This window comes from Lissotriton helveticus, chromosome 3_1, assembly GCF_964261635.1.
Source record: "Lissotriton helveticus chromosome 3_1, aLisHel1.1, whole genome shotgun sequence".
Classification (NCBI taxonomy): Eukaryota; Metazoa; Chordata; class Amphibia; order Caudata; family Salamandridae; genus Lissotriton; species Lissotriton helveticus.
The window spans coordinates 818449599-818470240 of NC_136061.1; the positions used below are offsets into that span (position 1 = coordinate 818449599).

At 44.8% G+C, this 20642-nt stretch overlaps 1 protein-coding gene across 1 annotated transcript in view; it reads left to right on the forward strand.

Annotated features, from left to right (window-relative positions):
- RIMS3 (regulating synaptic membrane exocytosis 3) overlaps window positions 1–20642 on the forward strand; it is a 410413-nt gene that overhangs the window by 232122 nt on the left and 157649 nt on the right. Inside the window, exon 2 of the mRNA XM_078683765.1 lies at window positions 19628–19772. Coding sequence (XP_078539891.1) covers window positions 19628–19772 — 145 coding nt within the window. The remainder of the gene's footprint in view (window positions 1–19627; window positions 19773–20642) is intronic.

The window sequence follows — 20642 nt, forward strand, 5'->3', positions numbered from 1 at the left end:
GTAAATGAGGCGCAACATTGTGCATGGTTTACGCCGCCACTGCGTCGCAGAAGTGACGCAACGGCAGCGAAAATGTGGCACATGGGGCTTGTAAATCTGCCCCATATTGTTCAAGTCCTCACAACGTCTGGTTTTATGACGGACTACTAACAATGACATTTTTGTACAGCAGAGTCATTACCCCGCAGGGAAATCTTGAGACGCCCACGCTCCAGAACCAGTCCGGTGCCCTGAGGCCCGGGGCCGCTGCCCATGAACAGTGCCGAAGGGTCCCCATGGAGCTGGGAGGCCCTCCCTCACACGGTGGGGGGGTTCCAACCACACCGCAGGGCTGCAGGGCCTTTTGTTATGTCACCACACTGAACGAGGACAGACAAGAATTCTAGACCTGGTCAGTATGAAGTACCTTTTCCCGTAAGGGTGGGGCACACAACAGTCATCATCTGTAACAGCAAACTCCACGACCTCTAACCTGCTTTCTTAGAAAAGTCTGAATGGTTTACTGCCAGATTATCGAGACTAAAATGTCAACCTGTCAAAAATTATATAGGTATAACCCAGTGGTGATTGCCACTGGGTAGTTATAGTTAGGTCTGTATTCCCATAGGAAATGCCTTTTTTGGTTTGCTAATGCTTTGGTGCCATTTGAAGAATCTACACAAAACTTTCCAAAATGTCCTCTTTTTTTCCTTACTTTCTTCATGGAAAGTTTTGGGGTGATCTGTCATACGGGAGCCGAAAAAGGGAGTCCCAAAACACAAAATCCCAATGCAATTTTGAAAGGGATTTTTGAAAAGGGCTATAGCGAAAAAGGTGAAACAGAATTGCACTAAATTTGTCAAGACGCTAGATGTTGGTCCATAAAGCATGCTTTTTCTGATTTGGTGTAACTCTCTTCAGTAGCTGTGTGAAATTGAGGTTAAAAAATATTTGTATATCTTGGCAGTTGGGTTTGAGAGGCACTCTCGAGAGTTCCATGAACACGACTTCAAAAAATAGAGCGTTCCTGATTGGCCTAAGGTTTGTTTTTCTCTTGGGGCCATCTCGCTTCCCGGAAGTTAGTTCTCAGTTTGGCTAGCTCTAACACGGAAAAAATGATGCGGCTACCATTAATGTACTCGGAGACTTAGTCCCCTATCCTCAAAATTAGTAAAACGAATATACAGGGCCGGTTAGGCATACACAGCCCCTTAGCCCCTGTAGGCCCCAAAAAATGGTGGGGTTTTTCGATGTTACTACTGGACTCTTGAGGGACTGCGGAAAAAAAAATAGCAGCCGACATATTTATTTTCTTTGCATTCAAATAACCTCCGGGATGGGCTACTTCCCAGGGGGTCAATTTATATAATTATATGGGGAGGAGGAAATGTATGGGGGCAACCTCCCCAAGCTGATTTCATCCCTCGGGACTTCATCCCCTGGGACCCACTGTGTAAAAGGAAGAGGAGGGGGTGCGTGACCCTCCCCTCCCTTAGTCTTTTTGAGGCCCTAGGGACCTCATCCTCTGGGGCAAAAACATAATAATAGAGGGAAAGGCCCGGGCACTCCATCTCTGAGGTTCTTTTTTATGGGGAGGGGGCACACCTCCCCCAGGGCCAGCTACAGTGTGTTTCCCGGGGAGCCCTCCTCCTGGACCCTGTTTCCCTTCCTGGAAAACCGGTCTCTTTGGACCCAGCGGGAGGCTCAGCAATGCTCCCGCCAGATATGTGTGTCCCTGTCCACGCTCTTGCAGGCAGAGAAACTCAGATTGCTCCCACCTTGTGGGAGCATGCAAAAACAGCTGTTCCCATCAGACGGGGCAATGCCAGCTCGCAATGCACCCAGGATGCAGGGTGCAGGGGAGGCGGAAGGAACCTAGTGACACTGGGGTACTCCGCAGCCCCCATCATTGTTTGTTGTGGTTTCCCCATGTGGGCACCAGGGCTTCCACATTAGGCCCCAGGGGCTGAGGTCCGCGGGTCCTTTAGAGGCTCTGGGAGGGAGCTGCACATCCCCTTCCCAATAAAAAGGTGAAATGTCCCAGGGAATGGGGTCCCTGGGGCCCATAGAGGCCTGGGGAGGTGAGGCCACACGCCCCCTCCCCTTGATAAATCAGTAAGGCCTGAGCAGATGGGGTCGTGGGGCCTGTAAAGGCTTGGGGATGGGGTCCGCGTGCCCCCTACTCCATAATTATAAAATAAAGGGCGTCCCTGGTTGTCACCGGGCAACCAATGTAAAAGTGAGTAATAAATGAGAAGCAGGAGCGACTAATTTATTGTTCAATGCTCCTTGAAGGAGCGCCCCAGAAATCCGTTTGAGGGCTCTTTAATATTTTTTTAACTTGGTGATGTCCCTTGAATGGGGCAGAGGCGCCACCAAACATATTTTAATGTTGCGCTTGAGAAGCTGCAGGTAGTGCAGCAACCCCCAAGCAACATTTAAAACAAGCATTGGCATAGCCAATAGGTCTCGCCTTTGAGACCTCATAAGTGTTTAGCCATGCAACAGTTGATGTTGTTGCACCAAGGATATTGTGCTGGATAACTAAACACTTATAAGGTCCCAAATGCGAGACCGATTGGCTATGTCAATGCTTGTTTAAACAGTAGCCTCCACTGATCTTCATGACAAATCCACTCAGGGACAACCTAGCTCCATGAAATCATTAAACTTATGACGCGGTAAGCAGTTGGAATGGCACGGGGGAAGAACATAATATATTCCTTATCTGAATCAATTACCAAACTAAAGGCATTACATATCCCTTGGCAGGTAGTAGCAGAGAAATCAACTTCCTCAACTTGTAGTTGAGACATGACAAATGACTACTTTATATTTCATTTTACAACAAATCCTACAAATAGAAGCCTCCCGTTTAATTATTCAAATCATCCACCCTGCAGTTTGGGCAAAAATATTCCATGTGGTTTGTTAGTTACAGATAATCAACCCTGTAGGCATCCATTATATGTAAACGTACTGCGTCTAACCAATGATACACAGAAATGGTAGGTAAGATGATCGTAATTACTGTGCAATGAGCCATTTATGGGTGAACTTGAACACATTTCTTGCATACCATCAGTGCTGCTCCTCCCAGTCCGGCCTACATATCTGCCTCAAAAACAATGAAATTTAACAAAATGACCCAATCTATCATGCTGAATCTAGAGGGAAATTGGACTTTCAATGCCCAATGTAAGATGGTGGCTTCCAGCCATCCAAGCATGTTGGCCATGTCTGAGTGTATCCCAAGCACTAACATGGCCGACAGATGCGCTCATGAATATCTGTACGGCCCAGGTCCCCCCTGACATGAAGTGAACAGGAACCCAAGCAGGGAACTAAGGCCTACCAAGAGGGGCCAAAATCGAAGCAAGGGAATTGGGCCCCCGGCCACTGGTTTGGTTTTAAAAAACAGCCACTAAATGCGGTGAAGTAGGCCCCTTACACCCCTGGTTTCACTGCAACTGCTGCACCATTGATAGCTGCACCCGTGACCTGCCCACCAGAGGGAGGTTCTGACACAAAATGGAACATAAGAGGAAAAACCTGCAATATTACAGCCCTTTAAGGGATGGGGTGAGGGGGGGAGAGAGAGAGAGAGAGAGAGAGAGAGATATGTCTCCATGTATAGTAAAGTAATAAGAAGATAGATCTGTTTGACCTAGAACAATCTGCAAATTATGCAGCAGATAGTGAATTATGCGGCGAGTACAGCAAATTCATATTTATGCACAATCTTGTTTTTCCCCTTCGTCCTGAGTGTAACCTATTGGCGGGAGTACAGACACACTGCAGCCCTCAGCTGCTGCAAACTAGAACCCAATGTATATGAGCAATGATGTGTTTGGGGTGCTTTTTGCAATAGGTCGCAGCAGAAAGTAGGGTGAGCTAACGACAACGAAAGAGAAGTAAAATGGCGCTCACAGAGGATTAAACTCCTCGGATGTGAGGGAAAGGGTAAAGTGCCAGTCAGCGCTGCAGTACTTCTGGGCCGCTCCCAAAACCATGGCAACCTAGGCAGCCAGACCTGTGAAAAGGATGCTAGGACGGATTTTGAAAGCAGCTTGCTGGGCATCTGCCTGAATAATTGATCAAAGGCTGAGCAGAAACAGTGGGAAAGCAGCCCGCGGATCAGAGCCATGCAGAACATCTCGAGAGTGCAGGGATTAGAGGCTCCCAGGATGCTCTCTCGGCAGGAATCCAAGGCGGGGGCCTTGTGTTCAGAAGGGATGAGAAGGCCAAAGGGACCAGTGATCTCTGATCGCGAGGCAGGTAGCGCTTATAGCTAAGAAGTGAAAGGTCACCGGTAAAAGGCACGTATAGAGACTATCTAATGCCTCCTTTACTAGATACATCAGAGAGTATTACTGGAGCAGTCATTAGTGCTTCTACCATGAAGATTTTAGCGGCGCCTATAAGTTGACATAAATGTCCACTGGGCTGCTGTAATGTCTTCTATGTATCCATCAGGAATATGCAGCACAACTTGACAATGAGCATTGATGGGGTAAACAATATCCCACAAAGGTGGTAAGTAGCATTCCCACATTTGCGTGTTTCTTAGGGACCTAAATTGTGTGATCAATGTGATTTTCGGACACTGACATGCGGTCGATTAGAATTGCCCTTTGGAGCCATGTTCTAAAAATTAGGGCAAGTATGTGACCATTTAATGAGATCAGAAATCTAAGCCTTATCCACCAACACAACAACCCCTATTAGAAATCCCCCATAACCAGCAACCCCTAACAACCCTGACCAATAAACCATCACATATCAGAAACAGTGTTGCACTAGCAATTCGCTTTTGCACGATTCCTTAAGCTAAGTCTTCTCATGACAATTGTTTCACAAGCAAGACCCCAGAGAAAGTAATGGTCGAATATACAAACATGAAGAGATTCTGTAGTTGCAAACATTTAGCTATAACGGACTGTAGTGAACTTCCTGTGCTGGTGAGTATTTTGCCTACTTGTTGCTGCCACATTCTTGAGCCAACAATGACTCCTGACCATATCTGCTCTTCTGTCCATTCCGAAAGCGTGTGGATTTCCAAACCGCACAGCTCCATAAATTGGAAAAGGACGCATTACTTTTAACCAAAGGGGGTCACAGTTTAGGGGTGTGCCTGTCTAGCAGCAAGAATCCTTAACTGGATTCTAGAACAGAATGTTATTTAAGTATTTCTGCTCCTAGTTATCATGGCGCCATAAGCTATTACCCAGAACAAGCCCAGGCTACTCCATTTATAGCTGATGTTCATGAGTTGGAGTCTCCTTCAACAAAGTATGAATTTTGAGGCATTTTTTAAAGGCAGGGCAAAACTGTGTCTGTCTGGAGTGGGCCCTATCAACGTTCTCATGTACCCGCCCTCTTTAGAAAAAAATAGTTTTAAAAGGTTCTCTTTTTATATAATTCCATTTCACATCTGGACCCACAGTCACTGGGACCAAGCTATACCTGGCTGATGAGCTCTAACTAGGGCAATACCGGTCCTAGGTTGCTTGTGTTCGACTTCAGAGAGGACCAGGTCTGGAAATTCGCGCTGGACTGTTCCCATTGGAGCTGGGTCAAGACTGATCTGTATATGGCTGGTTCCAAACTGAGGTGGAATAGTTTGCAAGGGGAACATCCTTTACAACGCAACTTTTACTCCGCACTACCATTACGACGCAGCTATTACAACGCAAGTCGTTACAACGACTTGCGCTGGAGGGCCCTGTAGGATAGGGAATAGTTTAATTTTCTATCCAACACCTTCCCTACTATCCACGGGGACTGGAGTTGGAATAGAAAATTAAACTATTCCACTATCCAGCGCCCCCCAACGCAAGTCGTTGTAACAACTTGCATTGTAAAAACTGCGTTGTAATGGCATGCGGAGTAAAAGCATGCGTTGTGATGTCATACATCTGTTTGCAATGGACTGGGAAGCGACTCGAGTAATTACCAGTGGCTGAGATTAATTCAAGCATGTATTTTGTATCGTTTAGTGTGTCGCCCTAAATGAGACAAGTATGGTCAGACGTGGGTCCTGTGCACACTGTATCTGGAACCAAACTATACCTGGTGGATGAGACCAAATTAGGGCAAAACCCAGTGGCATAGCGGGGGGGCTGTCTGCCCCGGACGGCACAAGTTTTGGGGGCGGCAGCCTTCTCGGGGCGGCAACACCCCCGCTCCTCAATGAGAACATACTCATCAGTACCCCACCACCACTCTTCACTTAGTCCGCCGCAGGGCAAAATGCAGAGACCGCCACGGTGAAACCGGTTGTAAGTTGCTTGTGTTCCCTCTCAAGGAAAACCTGGCCTGGCAGTTTGGACTGTACTTTTACCATTGGAACAGGGTCAAGACTGATTTGCATGTGGCTTGGTCCAAACTGAAGTGGTATGGTGTGCAAAATAGCAATGGACTGGGATGTGGCCCCCAAGCAGTTAGCAGTGACTAACTTTAATTCAAGCGTTTTATCTGTCACTTATTTGTATACTTTAGTGTGTTGCCCTAAGAGGGATAGGTATGCCCACACGATGGTCCCATGCACACTGTGATACTGGAACCATACTCTACATGGCTGATGAGACAAAACTAGGGCAAAACCGGTCCTAGGTTGTTTGTGTTCCCATTCAGGGTGGACCTGGCTTAGCAGTCCAGCCTGGATTTTTCCCATTGGAACAGGGTCAAGAACGATTTGTATATGGCTGGGTCAAACCTGAAGTGACATGGTGTGCAAAATTACAGTGGACTGGGATGCAGCTCGAGAAATTACCAGTGGCTGAGATTAATTCAAGCATTTCAATCATCAGTTTTTTGTATACTTTATTATGTAACGGACATCATTATATCCGCAGGTCAAGCAGCCACATCTTCTGCTTCATTCCTTTGTAAGCATGAAACTATGGCGCCACCATGTGTCCAATCTATTTATTAGAAGGAAGCCAGGCAAGTTGCGTTTCCAATTCCTGGGCCCCATTCCGATGGCGGGCGGACACCGTATTGGAACACGGGACCGACCGTCAGAGGTGCGGTGTTTCCGCAAGGCCAATAAGGATGCGACCGCCACCCTGGCGGTCGCATCCCACATCTTTATCATTGCGGTGGGCGGTGCTGTAGGCAGCAAACCCCACAATGATAAAGTGGCATGTTATGTATTGCCATGCACAATGTAACAGGCACCGCGCCGGGCCTGCCACCTTGTGTGTGACCATGGTACAACCCCAAGTGCAGCCGTACACCCCCCAAGGGCCTGCAACGGCCCCCAAAGTGAATTACCGTATGCCTTTCCATGGCAGAGTCTCTGCCATGGAAAGGCATACCCACCACCAGCCTTATAATACGGATGGCGGTGCCTACAACGCACCGTCACCATATTGTGGGCCTTTTCCGCCCGGCCAGCAATCGAGCGGATTGCCAACCGGGAGAAAAGCTGCGGATGGACTTTCCGTAAGCCGCAGTACCCCCGCCATGGTAATAAGGCGGGGGCAAATGTAGTTTTGATGGCGGGCGGATCGCCACCGCCGGCCGGGCGGTGGTGATCCGCCCGTCATCATAATAGTCCCCCTTGTCCTGCGAATAGTAGCACTTGGGGCCTAATTTATATCTTGGAGGTATGAATACTCCGTTGCAACGGCAACAATGTCTACATACCGCCAAGATGATGATCAGTCTGTCAAATTTAAAAGCAGGTCGATCTTAGGTTTAATCACAGTGGACACATGCAACATCCTGTGATTCTGGGCAAATCACTTAATCTCCCTGTGCCTAACAAAAAATGAATGTGTCCATCTCAGCTGTGGTCAAACCCCTCCAACAGCCTTGCGAAGTACGGGCCATCAGAGACAGACCTCTAATTTCACTCAACTAATTTTTCTGGGTGGAATTTCCCTGGCAGTAAGGGGCAGTGAAAACTGCTAAATGCTCCCCTCGCCATGGGAGGCAACGCCCATAGCAGGGGGGAGCATTTTCTTTTTGAAAATAAAAAAAGAAACCTGTTTGGTGCAGGTGACTAAGCCCTGCACCAAACTGTAAACAACATTGAGTGGAACCACAGTGACAGCGGTTTTTGCCAATGCTTTAGAAATGACCTCTAGCTTGGTGGCCATTTCTAAATTTGGTGAGTGCCGACTGCAAGAAAGCGTCCCTGTCACAGAAATTAATGAATAACACCATGACTGTCCTCTGGGAGCTCCAGGCTTCGGTGGCAGTGCATCCACTCTATATGCACTTTCTGCCAAAACGTTTTGGCGCATTTAGTACCCAGTCTACCTGGAAAAGTTCCACTGATGTTCCACTGATGAGCCTTCCGAGATCTCAGGAAAGCCCAAAAAGTTCAAATTGTTCTGCCCAGATCTTCGTTCTACTCCCTCTGTCCACTCCTGCAGTATTCATGTTGAGTCTAGTCAATGTTGCACATTTGAACATTGTTGCAAACCTCTCCTGCATGTTCATCTGGCTCTTAAACACCGTGTCCTTTCCGAGAGCTTCTGGAGGTCTGTTCGCAGTAACGCCATTTCAATTGCTATAGTATCTATTTTATTTCCCAGGACCTGACCCAAATCATTGATGGCTTGCAGCAGGGCCGATGATGGCGGCTTGAGAGTCCCACCACAGTCCTCTGTCAAGGGCGGGGCAACTCAAGATACCGTCAAAATGCATTGCACCATCTTGTTACTTTGTGCGGGTTTACTGGGTTTCTTCTTCACCACAGTGGGGGTAGGGTGTCATCGCCCCCAATGCAGGAGTTTAATTTTTCCACTGCCATAATAGCAGTCAAATAGACCCCTGGATAGTTACAGTCACTTGCAGCTATGTGTCCGTGGGACTCCACAATGGAAGACAGATCACATGTAACAAGGGCACACATGCCCTTTGACAGGTCCACACACCAATTCTTTCACCCTGTCAGCTGTCCCTGGGAGTCGTCACCCCTCAGCTCCCAGTCATATCAGTGGCCGCCAGTGCTTTCCTTTGTGACTTGTTAGTTCAGTGGCCCCCGAGACCATCGCCCACACAGTGGTTGCACAGGGTATAAATACCCCAATCAGCAGCTTTGCATTACTGCTATTGATGGGCCTTCTGCACCAGCAAAGTTTACACTAGTGCTCATCCAGGGCATTCCTCCAGTGCAGTCCTCTGGGCAGCAGCAGTCAAGGGCCCTAGCGGGCAGGCACGCCTCACCACCCACAAGGCTTCAATCCTGGGCCACCTACACGCTGCCCATGTAGAGCATCTCTCTGCCCCATAGGAGGACTAGTTCAGGTATCCAGTGGTGAGCGGGATGCACTCTTCAACCCGAAAGTATTCTCTCCCATAGCCGTCAGAACCAGTCACACCACACCGCTCCACCTCCTCCGGGCTCACGCAATGCAACAGCTCCTCAAGAACAAGGTGATGCATGGCAGGAATCACCGAGCAGCAAATGTCCACGGGTGGAAAAGAACTGTTCTTCCGATACAGTGGTACCCACTTCCAGCGGGAAACATCCTTTTCAACGCAACTTTTACCACGCAGTGCCTTTACGACGCAACTATTACAACGCATGTCATTACAACGCATTGCGCTGTGGGGTGCTCTAGGATAGGTAATGGATTTAATTTACTATCCAACACCTTCCCTACTATCCACGGGGACTGGAGTTGGAATAGTAAATTAAACTATTCACTATCCAGCACCCCTTAACACTATGCTTTGTAACAGCTTGCGTTGTAAAACCTGCGATGTAAAGGCATGCGTAGTAAAAGCATGCGTTGTAATGTCATACATCCCTTCTAGCACCGTTGGAGCAAATCATACAATGCTGCGCCTCTTTCCGGGGGCCCGCACAGTGTAGCAGCCGCACCCCTTTCTCTGGGCAAGCACAGTATGGCAGGCACCAACTAGGCATGGCAATAATGCACAATGTCAGCCCTCGCCACTTTGAGCCCCGGACAGAGGGAGTGTTGACTGGTCCTGTAAGCCACAGTGGCAGACGTCTAAGGGGCCGCCATGTTGAACCACCTTGTGGGCTCACAGAGTCTTCAATATTCGCCACGTGTAAGTGCAGAAACAAGTTTTAGGAACGCAAAAAAGGGTTTACAAAGTGCCTCCACTGAAATAGACACCAATTTCATAGCCAGATGGTGTCTTCGGGAAAAAATTAAGCAGGACCACTGGAGACAGTCAGCCCTGCTCGCTCTAAGAAGTTTGGGCAGGAGTTAGGACCCCTACCCCACATACACTGCTTAAAGATCACCAGCTGCCACTGGGGGCTTGTCCTATTGTTAGACTGGGGGATAGCTGACTGTGTTGCATGGAAGGGGTGCAGCTTTCAGGATTTTTTGAGGAGATGCATGGCTGAGATTGTTAAGAAAGCCTTCGGCAATCCATGAGAGTAGGCTTGCGTGCTACACTGCAACTTGTGCACACACTCTGAAGCAAGAACATAAAACACGAGCTGGGTGGGACTGCTGCCAACCATTTTGAAGAATTCCATAAGCCACTAACAGCAATTACTAGAAAAGTGGATGAGTTAGAGTGGATTTCCTTTCACAGAAAGATAAGTGAGAAAGGAAACCGTGATCTACTTATGAAAAGTATTTACCCATCATTCCAAACAACCCACAGAGCTGCAGTGCAGTACTAACAGCAGACTCATGCTATGCAAATGCAGACAAAGTACAGTGGACAGTGACTGGAATATGTTGCCCAAGTGCCTTACAATGTTTGAGAATATAGCTTTACCTATACGATACCCAGCACTGAAATAATGCTTTCGGCATTTAAATTTTATAATTTATTATATGGTGATTATCAGCATTATTCTAAGCAGCAAAACTTAACTTGGTGCCCATGTATCCTGGGGGGTTCCTCAACGCATACGAATGTTAGAAAAAGTAATATTAGCAATTTAAGAAAGTAAACATACATAAAAAGGCAAAATTGAACATTCATTTTAAAACACGCTCTGTAATGTGTGCGAATTTGAAACCGGATGTGTCCTCATCTTGAATCATGGGAGCAACAAGGCACAGCTAGAAGAATCTAGTAGGATAATTGGTGGCATTGATTGAAGCACTGGTATGCATCTACAAACAGAGAGCATGCATTAGGAGAAAAAAGACAGAGTGAGATGCTGGAGTCTAGCATATCATGTCATATTTTAGAAGTAAGATAACATTTTAAAATGTTACAAACTTCCTATTAAAATTCCGATGTTTACCTCTGTTTTGCTTGTGAATTAAATAAAAGATTTAGTAATGTATGTATTTTTTTGATGTACAGTACTCTTCTTTCTGTATTTTTTGAAGATCAAACAATACAGTTTGCTTGGGTGGGGGTCCTAGTCAGTGGGAGTCCATAGAAGTTAAAAGTTTAAGAATCTCTGTTTCCAAAGTACTGCTGCATCAATTATACTTTGGAGAAAGACGTAATAGTATGCAACGAAACAACAGATAACCACGAGCGTCCGTCATGGATTGGGGTTGGTGGGGCTAGGGGGGTGTGGGGTGTAAAAATAAAACATACCCCCTCGCAGCGACTCTCCAACGTCGTCCCGCCATCACCTCTCCCGGCTGGTGTTTCAGGAAAGGTAGCACCCAGGCTGAGGCTCCCCTGAGCCAATCACAACACTGCAATGCAGCGTTGTGATTAGTCTGAGCGCCGTGGTTTAGCTCTCAGCCAGGGAACGGAAGCCTGGGCACATTCTCCACTCAGGCTGTAATGCAGTCTGGTTGGAGAACATTCAAAGTGCGCATGAATGTATGGTCTGCCCGAGAGAGCCGGCCAAACATTCATGCGCACTTAGGGAGAGCAAACTCCTGCTCCCCTGCTCTGTCAGCAGCCCCGCCCGCAAACCTGCTGCAGCAGGGAAAAATGAAATGATAATAACCTCGAGTTATCATTTCATTTTTCCTTTATTTCACTGATGCAAAGCAGTGGGGTGACGCTCCTCTGCCTTAGCGGAGGAGCCGCCACTGATGATAAGATAGTGGAGCAGTGGAGAAAGTGAAAAAGCATGCTTCTTCCATAGATGCACACACCACTGTGCAGGCACTCTTATTCCCAAGCATTGCTAGCTATGGAAATGACTATACCATTCTTAAACGTATGGGCCTACCAGCATACATGATGATGGAGAGGGATGCTGGTCCAGCCTGCCTTTTTGTGCCTATCATTCAAATACCCCTGCAATAACGCGGCCCTAGTGGTGCTGATGTGGCACTACAAGCCAAGACATTAAAACACCATAGCCCCCATTATAAGTAATGCCATTTGTGTGCGTGGAGAACATTCCTAAAAAGTATCCCCGCACATTAATCCAGCTATTACACGTTAATCCGCACAGAGTGGTGTGTGGACATGTTTTTTTCTAGACACTATTCTGCAGAGATGTCCCTGTTCCACATTGGGATTATCATTCCGTTTTGCCACCTTCTTTGAGCAGTTCGTAAATGGAAGTAAGGGGCCAGGGACATAACACAGACCCCTGCAGCCCCCAACCCTTGAGAACCCACCCCCCAACCATTCAAGGGCCTCCACTCAACCCCAAGACAATACATATATGTGAGATATGGGGTAAAGGGGGGAGCCCTTTCAAAATTCGCCTGGGGCCACGCCACTTTGCGTTACGCCTCAGGCCAGTGCAGGGTGTGGGGAGGGTGACACAGAAGGATGGAGAGAAAGTGGCATCGCGGTATACTCTCCCTTTGCTGTAGGCGTGGTCCCGGCGGGGCTTGGGCCAGGCGAAATGTGCACCCCAAGCTTTAGGCGATTGCGTCAAATACATTTTCCATTCAGTAAAATTTGGTCCAGTGTCCCACACCCGGCCCGGAAATGCCAGGACAGTCCCCGTTTTCCACCATCTCTCCCACCCCCAAATATCATACAACATACGTCCTGCTTTTCAAAGAAGGCCTTTCACAGACAGAGGGGGTCGCCTTTTTATGCCTTATAAAGCACGTTTATTTATCAACCGTTAGCAGAAAGCAATTTAATGGACACAGATGAAGCTGTGTGTCAAAGTTGCATTTAATTAATTCCTGGTGCTTGCCTACATTGTTGTCAGGGGTGTATATACATCGTTTATGAGTACCGCCACTAAAGTCACTCCGTGCCTCGCGCTCGCTGCAAATACGTATACTTACTTTTACGTTTGTAGACTGTCTCGGTTTTTGGTTTTCAAAATGTGGTCACCTGAGAAATCAGGGTGGTCGAGCACGGGGCTAGTAACAATTGAACTCTCCCCAATGTGTAATCAATCCCTGTCTCGGAGAGCTTCTCTTCCAGCTCCAGCAGGTGCCCACCAACAGGCATTTTAATATTAACGCAGCCTCTGCAAATGGTAGTTGGGCCAGCTTTAGGGTGGTGCGACCCGTGCGGCCTCACAGGGCCCTGACCTGGAGGGGGGGACACTTACCTGGGTGGAAGAAGGGGGGCGCTGTGTTTAGCAATACCGTACAATTTAAAAGCACCTGCTGCAGAGTTCCTTGTGTGTTCATCTTTAAGGCAGCAATAAAAATGTCAAGTTAACTAGTGATTAATGTTCCTGCTAGAGATAGAGATTGTAGTTTTGTCTAGTGGAAGTTTTGACTCTCCAGAAAGCAGTGCAGAGGGCTAATATGCCTGCTGCAAAGAACAGATCTGTATTTTATGTGGATAGCTAAGTGTATTAGGTAAGGCAGCCTTTACAAACGCTTCAAAACAAATGAAATGTATGAGAGAGAGTTGGTCTATGGAAACGGAACGTTTGCCGCGAAGTAGTCAGGGAATTCGGGGAGTAGGTCTGCACGTGTGCAAGGAGAGGGGAGTGCAAAATGGCTTGTTGCAGCAGTCGCCACCACTGCTAAAGCCAATCAGTCAAATTTGGCTTTATTTTGATATAAAACATATCTTTAAAAGCAATGCACAAACATAGTAAAAAGATAAAAGAGCCAATCCATATAAAATACAATCAAAAATACAAATAAAAAAAAGTGAGGTACGAATGGCATCAATAATTTACATAATTTAGTCAACGTAGGGATTAAAAAGTTAAGCAATATATATAAGCCTTTTTGATCTGATTAGCCATGCCCAGCTTAAAAACTTCGCCATACCATAGACAAATAGGAGCCGTGTATCGGATCTCAGTATTCGCAGTGCTTCACTATAATGTCTGGTGACCAGCTCTGTACACAAAGGTTTGAGCCACCTGTGGCGAGGAGCTTTATAGGCAGGGCATTCAAATAAAAAATGGGGGACCGACTCAGTCCTAGTTGCACAGAAAGGACAAAACTTACTAGTCTGTGGCGGGATCTTCCAGCGAGCGGTCAATTCGCACAGGGGAAGCGCTCCTATTCTAAATTTAAAATATAGGGCTCTATCTCTAGATTTTGAAATAGCATTGAGATAGGGTTCACATAGGGTTACTTCCTTTACTATAAAAAATTCTCTGGTGGTTCTACACAGATTAGTGTTAGTATTTCTTTTGTTCGTTACCCACTGCCAATAAGCTTTTTTTAAAGCAGCCTTAGGGGGTGCGGACATAGTTTGCCATGACTCGCCAAATCCCAATTCTGCAAGGCTAAAGCGGGCCCTGACTAGTAGTGCTACTAAAGGTATCACAATCCTACAGTTCCTTGGACAGAAAGCCGTCTAGGAAAGGGACAGTGAACGCCTGGAAATAAGACCTTTGATTCTTTTCATGTTGAACATTGTATCAATCCCCAGTACTTTTCGGACCTATGTTGGTCCTTCATCAGGGGGGTATTCAATGAAAAAAAAACAGAAATCAAAATAAAATCAATGAAAGGAACGATAAAGAGCAAACTCAATATTATCATACATCAACCTTTTGATAATCATGTATATAAAAAAATGCAAACGAAATATGTAAAAACGTATGGACTATGCAAATAACACTGGTAGTTGTTTTTGATATTTGTAGTACGCTTCCCCTTCTTGTGTTGTAATCATATGCGATGTGGATTCCTGGATATTTCAGTGGTCATTATTTTTACATGTCAAGATTCCAATTACCCCCAAATTCAATTGTTAACCACTTCCCCCAACTATACAACATCCTTCCTAATCAAGTAAACAAGCTCTGGGTTGTTATGTCTCAATACCTTCCCTCCTCGGACATAATGGATACATTGTAATAATGTCCCCACGGTATTCAAACTCATGACCAGTCCCCTTGGCAAGACCTGTCTGGCAGGGTATATCCTCAATTTACCTGCGCTCTAATTCGGCGAGTAGCCCCGATATCTTGGTGACTCAAAAGAAAGAAAGTTGAAACGAGTCTCTGCAATCCCATACATAATCAAAACAGCAAACAGAGAGATGTCTTAAAACATACCCATCCTGGCACAGGTAAATACATGCACGCATTCCAGTTCCTCAATTACTGACATCCAAGAATTTGTATTGTAATTGCATTCATATAGCACTGACTAACGGTTACAAGGCGTCAAAGTGCTTTTTCGGCAAGTAGCACACTACTTCGAAACCTCTAAAGGATTAGTAGTGAAATTAGTATAGTGAAGAAATTGGTCGACTGTGCACCAGCTCTGTGAGAAAAAAGTTTAAACTTTTGTAGCGTGCCACAAAGGTATCACCTCGTCGTCCTGGAGGTGTTAGCAAAATAGTCATACAAATGCGTCCCTTAGAATTTAAGGGGCGACCCTCTGGACGCAACTCAGTCAAAGATCGCAACTGCGATATTCCAATGTTCAAGTAACTTTATTTCGAATGGAAGAAACGTAGAAACTCGAAAATAAGTTGAATTCGTTTAATTCATTTCATTCATGAATTTATCCATGATTCCATTGTTGTATCACATTCTAGTGAATTTCATCAGCAATTCAAAAAACGATCCCAATGCATTTCGTGCCTCAAGGGCACTTCATCAGGGGCAATCTGAAATATAAATATATAATGAGGACCCACACTATTCGTAACTAATAGTCAATAAAGTACAATGATAGAGACAAATTGACGTCATTTAAGGAAACCGAATGGTGTTTGCTTAGGCAAGAAAAACAGTGCATCCATATAAAGATATGTATTGAGTATCATAGAAAGCTCTTGTGAGAGATGGTATTCTGAAAGCTAGAAAGATGTTAAAAGTGCCAGAAAGGTCAAGGAGTGGTGTGTATTGTGCTAGCTGAAAATAACGTATATTCAAAAAGCGAAGTCGCAGTGATCATGTTAGAGTGTTCAGTACAGACAGACCCCAGTGTTGTAATAGCGTTCCATTACCACAGAAAACATTACGCAAATACTGCGATTGTGTACCAAAGTTTAGCGAAAATAGAAATGCAAAAGCAGAGCTTACCGATATGACCATCAAGGTCTAAATAATTGTGGAGTCAGCCACCATGTAGATAGCGTCGTGTGTGTAAGCGGAAAACGAAGTGCAGGTTTAAAAAGGTGAAGATAGACAAAGTCAAATACACGTGTCAGAAAAGATAGAACATGTGGCAGCCATCTTGCAACGGGTAAAGTTAACGTAACATTGATGCTAGCAAGTGAGAATAAACAATAATCATAAACACAAACTATTGTCAACTTAATCATAAAGAAAAAATAGAATTCCAGAGCACCATATTTTCAAATTAAGTTTCAGATACATTATAAGTAGCAGGAAAATTCCAAGCGGTCGTTGAGCCCCGAAGGCTTCATAGAGTCAAGTCTTAAAATCCATTCATTTTCTTTTTGCAATAGTCTTTTGTTAATGTCTTGATTCCGTGAGTTATCAATGGTTTCAAGAACCATAAATTGTAGCTGAGCAATATTGTGTCTACATTCTTGAAAGTGAACCGCCACCGAAGATTTGACATCATTTCTTCTAATACTGCTTTTATGTTCAGAAAGCCTTGTTTTTATTTTTCTCGTTGTTTTGCCCACATATCAAGGCCATATGGGCATTTGAGCAGATAGATTAAGTTCATAGAATCGCAGGTAGCCGTGACTTTTAACTGGATAGGAATACCACTTCGTGGGTGGCTGATAGTTGTACCTCTTATAATGGCATTGCAATTGTTGCAGTTATGACATGGCTGAGTACTTTTGGGTTTGGTTACAGGCATTCTGGTAAATGCAAATCTTGGACATTCTTTGAAAATTCCATTAAAATCCGGTTCAGTCGATAAGATCTGGATAAGTTCTGCCAGTGTTTCAAGATTATTCGTTTGTAGATGTGACTTTTTTTAGAAAATTTGGAAACTATTACCATCCTTTTTTCTTCTATTTTGGTCGATGTCTGTAATAGTTCAGTTCGTGTTTTTGCTTAGCACTTATCTTCTACCTTCCTTAAAATCTCTTGAGGGTATCCACGTTCCTGGAAACGTTTTATCATATTTTTTATTTGCTCTTTCGAGTCTTCAGGTTCAGAAACTATCCTTTTTGCCCTAAAAAGTTGAGATGTAGGTAGGTTATTTTTCAAGGAAGGTTGGTGAAAACTACGATAATGTAGTAAATTGTTGCGATCTGTCTTTTTCTTAAACAGGGTAGTAGTGATCTTATCTCCTTTGATCTTGAGGTGAACATCCAAGTAGGATATAGATTCTTTGTCAAATTGATGGGTGAATTGAATGCGATCATTTATTTTGTTTAGATTCTCCAATTCTTGTGTTAATATAGATTGTGGGCCTTGCCATAACACGAAAATGTCGTCAATATATCGTAAAAACATACGGGCATATTTCTTCCAATTTTCGCCATTGAGGATGTTGTCTGTCTCGAATTTAGTCATAAAAATGTTCGCATAACAAGGGGCAGCACAATTGCCCATCGATGTGCCAGTGAGTTGTAGATAACATTCGTCTTGCAATTTGAAAAATTTCTTGTATAAAGAAAAGTTTAGAAGTTGCATTATAAAGATTTGAAAATCTGGGTTCAAGTCTGATTGAAGTAACATGGATTCGACAGCCTCAATTCCAAGGTTGTGTGGGATAGAGGTGTAGAGAGCTTTAACTTCGATCGTGCATAGCCATACTTCTGTATCTTTGGGTAGAATGATTTGGGCAATTTTTGTTAGAAAATCGGTGGTGTCTTTCACATAGGTAACTGCTTGTGTCACAAAATCTTTGAGATGTAAATCCAAAAATTGACCTATTGGTTCATAAATGCTTCCTCTGGTGTTGACAATGGGGCGAAATGGTGGTCGTCGCAAATCTTTGTGTATTTTAGGAAGCATATAGATTGTGGGAGTTGACGGGTATGTTTTAATCAGAAATTTCTTAGTCTTGTCAGTGATTACACCATCTTCACTAGCTTTGACCAGTTGCGATCTTTGAATCAGTTGCGCCCAGAGGGTCGCCCCTTAAAGTCTAAGGGACGCATTTGTATAACGAAATTAGTATAGTGAAATATGAAAATAAGTTGAGCGGTGAATATGTTAGTCTGTAATTTATATTGAGAAGGATGGTGGAGGGATAGAAGAGTGAAAACGTTTGCATTTATATAGCGCTTGCTATCCCATATGAGGTATTAAAGTGCTTTTAGTTGAGTAGCGCGCTACTCCGGAACCAAAAAAGGATTAGTGGTGAACTAGTCTGGGGGAATATGAAATTAATTTGAGCGGTGGACATGTTAGTCTGTTATTTGGATTAAATAGGAATAGTGGAGGGATAGAAGAGGCAAGTGTCTAGAAAGTTAAAAAGTTTTTGGGAGTCTATAGCAGTAGGAGGTGGTTTGAGATGAGTAAAGGGGAGGTAGAGGGGGAAGAGTCAGAGGGAAGGGTTTAGAAAGTCTTGTTTGGGAGATCTGAATAGTAAAAGAGGTATGAGGTGAGGCAAAGAGGGGAAGAGGAGGGAAGAGTCTAGAAAGAGTTATTTTGGGGATCATAGTAGTGATATAGGATTTGGGGTGAATTAGAGAGTTAAGGTAGAGGATATATTGATAGAGATATAGGATGCAAATAGGGTAGTACATTGAAAAGAATAGTAGAATGAGGTTTGAGATAAGTCAGAGAGTTGAGGTAGAGGATATATTGAGGACGGTATAGAGTGAGAAATAGGTAGTCCATTGGATATGCTAAATTAGAAGAAAAGGAATAAATATAAAGCTACATATTTACATGGACTGTATATAAATGCATGAGGAAGGTAACATATGTAGATTAAAGTTGCATTTAATAAACTCAAACTTTCAAGTGTTGTACTTTAAATTTATTTATTTATTTTTATTTTTGTAATTCAATAGTGAAGCAATTGTAAATAAATATTTATGATAAAAGATTTACTTATTTAAGCAGTCACTTATATATATGTTAAACATATAATAAAGTAACTATAAGTAATATGTACATTTTCTAAGCAGAACTAACGAATATCTATAGCTTTAAAAACATTATTATTACTATACATGTTTCTACAAAGCAATACACATATGTAGGTGCACATCTGTAGGCCAAATAAATGCTTATATACAGATGAATATGCGGTATATTTATGTTTGAGTATGGTGGTTATGTGGGGAAGAGCCAATTCTTAAGTAGTCTTCTGAAGACAAGGTGATTATCCGTGGATCTTATATTCAGGAGTACAGAGTTCCATAATTTGGCTGCTTGAACAGGGAAGGATGTGCCACCCATGTTTTTTTTCTTGTACGTGGGATTTTGAGTTGTGTTTCTTTATCTCTGTCCGCAGCATGATAACCATGCATAACTATGTCTCTTTAGATGGAGGCACGAAAAAGCTACGTAGCAACATCCGAAGGAGCACCGAAACTGGCATAGCCGTAGAGATGAGGAATAGGGTGACCCGACAAGGAAGCCGAGAATCCACTGATGGCAGCAGCACCAACAGCAACAGCTCAGACGGCACGTAAGTAACACATGTACTAACTATCGCATGTCACACATGTCCCACACTATGCCCTGAGTCTTTGAGTTCCTGCCGTATATATCACAATATTCGCTAGCCAGGTTACAGAAGTTCCTTTATTGAAGTGTAAGGCACTAAGTGGTGGAAAATAGCAGAGCTGGATGGCCATAGCGGGCATCAGGCGTTTCCCGGGGGGAGGAGGCTAGAAAGGTGGGGGCTGGTTTTGGAACATTGGGGGCCATTTCTCTTACTGAGGATGGTTTTGCAGCAGTGCTGCAATATCGACCCCAATTAACAAAAACAGCAGCGCTTCACCCTAGTACCCTCGCACCCCAGCCGGGGGTCGGTCCGATAGATTTGCCAGGGCTGCTTCGTGTTCTCAGTCCGCCCATGGAAAAGAGTCCAGCAGCATTCTGGCTCTGGCAGCTATTACTGAGCTAGATCTAGGATCCGGGCCGGCCCCAGTGGAATGTGCTAAAAGCAAGGCACATTCAACGGGACCCGCACAGCGTTTTCAGGCCTGGTATCTGCTCAGGGTGAGGGAGACCCATATTGTCAGCTCCAACTGGGCCCAATACACATACCTCTCTTAAAAGGAAATCAGCACTCCTTTTCTCCAAATCTCACCGGGCTGGAAGCCAGCTGGAGCCTAGCACCTTGATGCCAATCCAATCCCTGGAAATAAAGGCACGGTGGTGGCTACTGCCTTATACAGAGGGGGTGGGGGAATAATAAAAACTAAAAAGACTTACCTGACTCTGCTGCCGGCCACGGTGCTCCTCTGCCTCACAGCACACAGAACAGGCTTGCAGACTCGCCCACCCAATCCTTACACAGCTCTCATGCTATACCAAGCCGGGATTGGGCTGA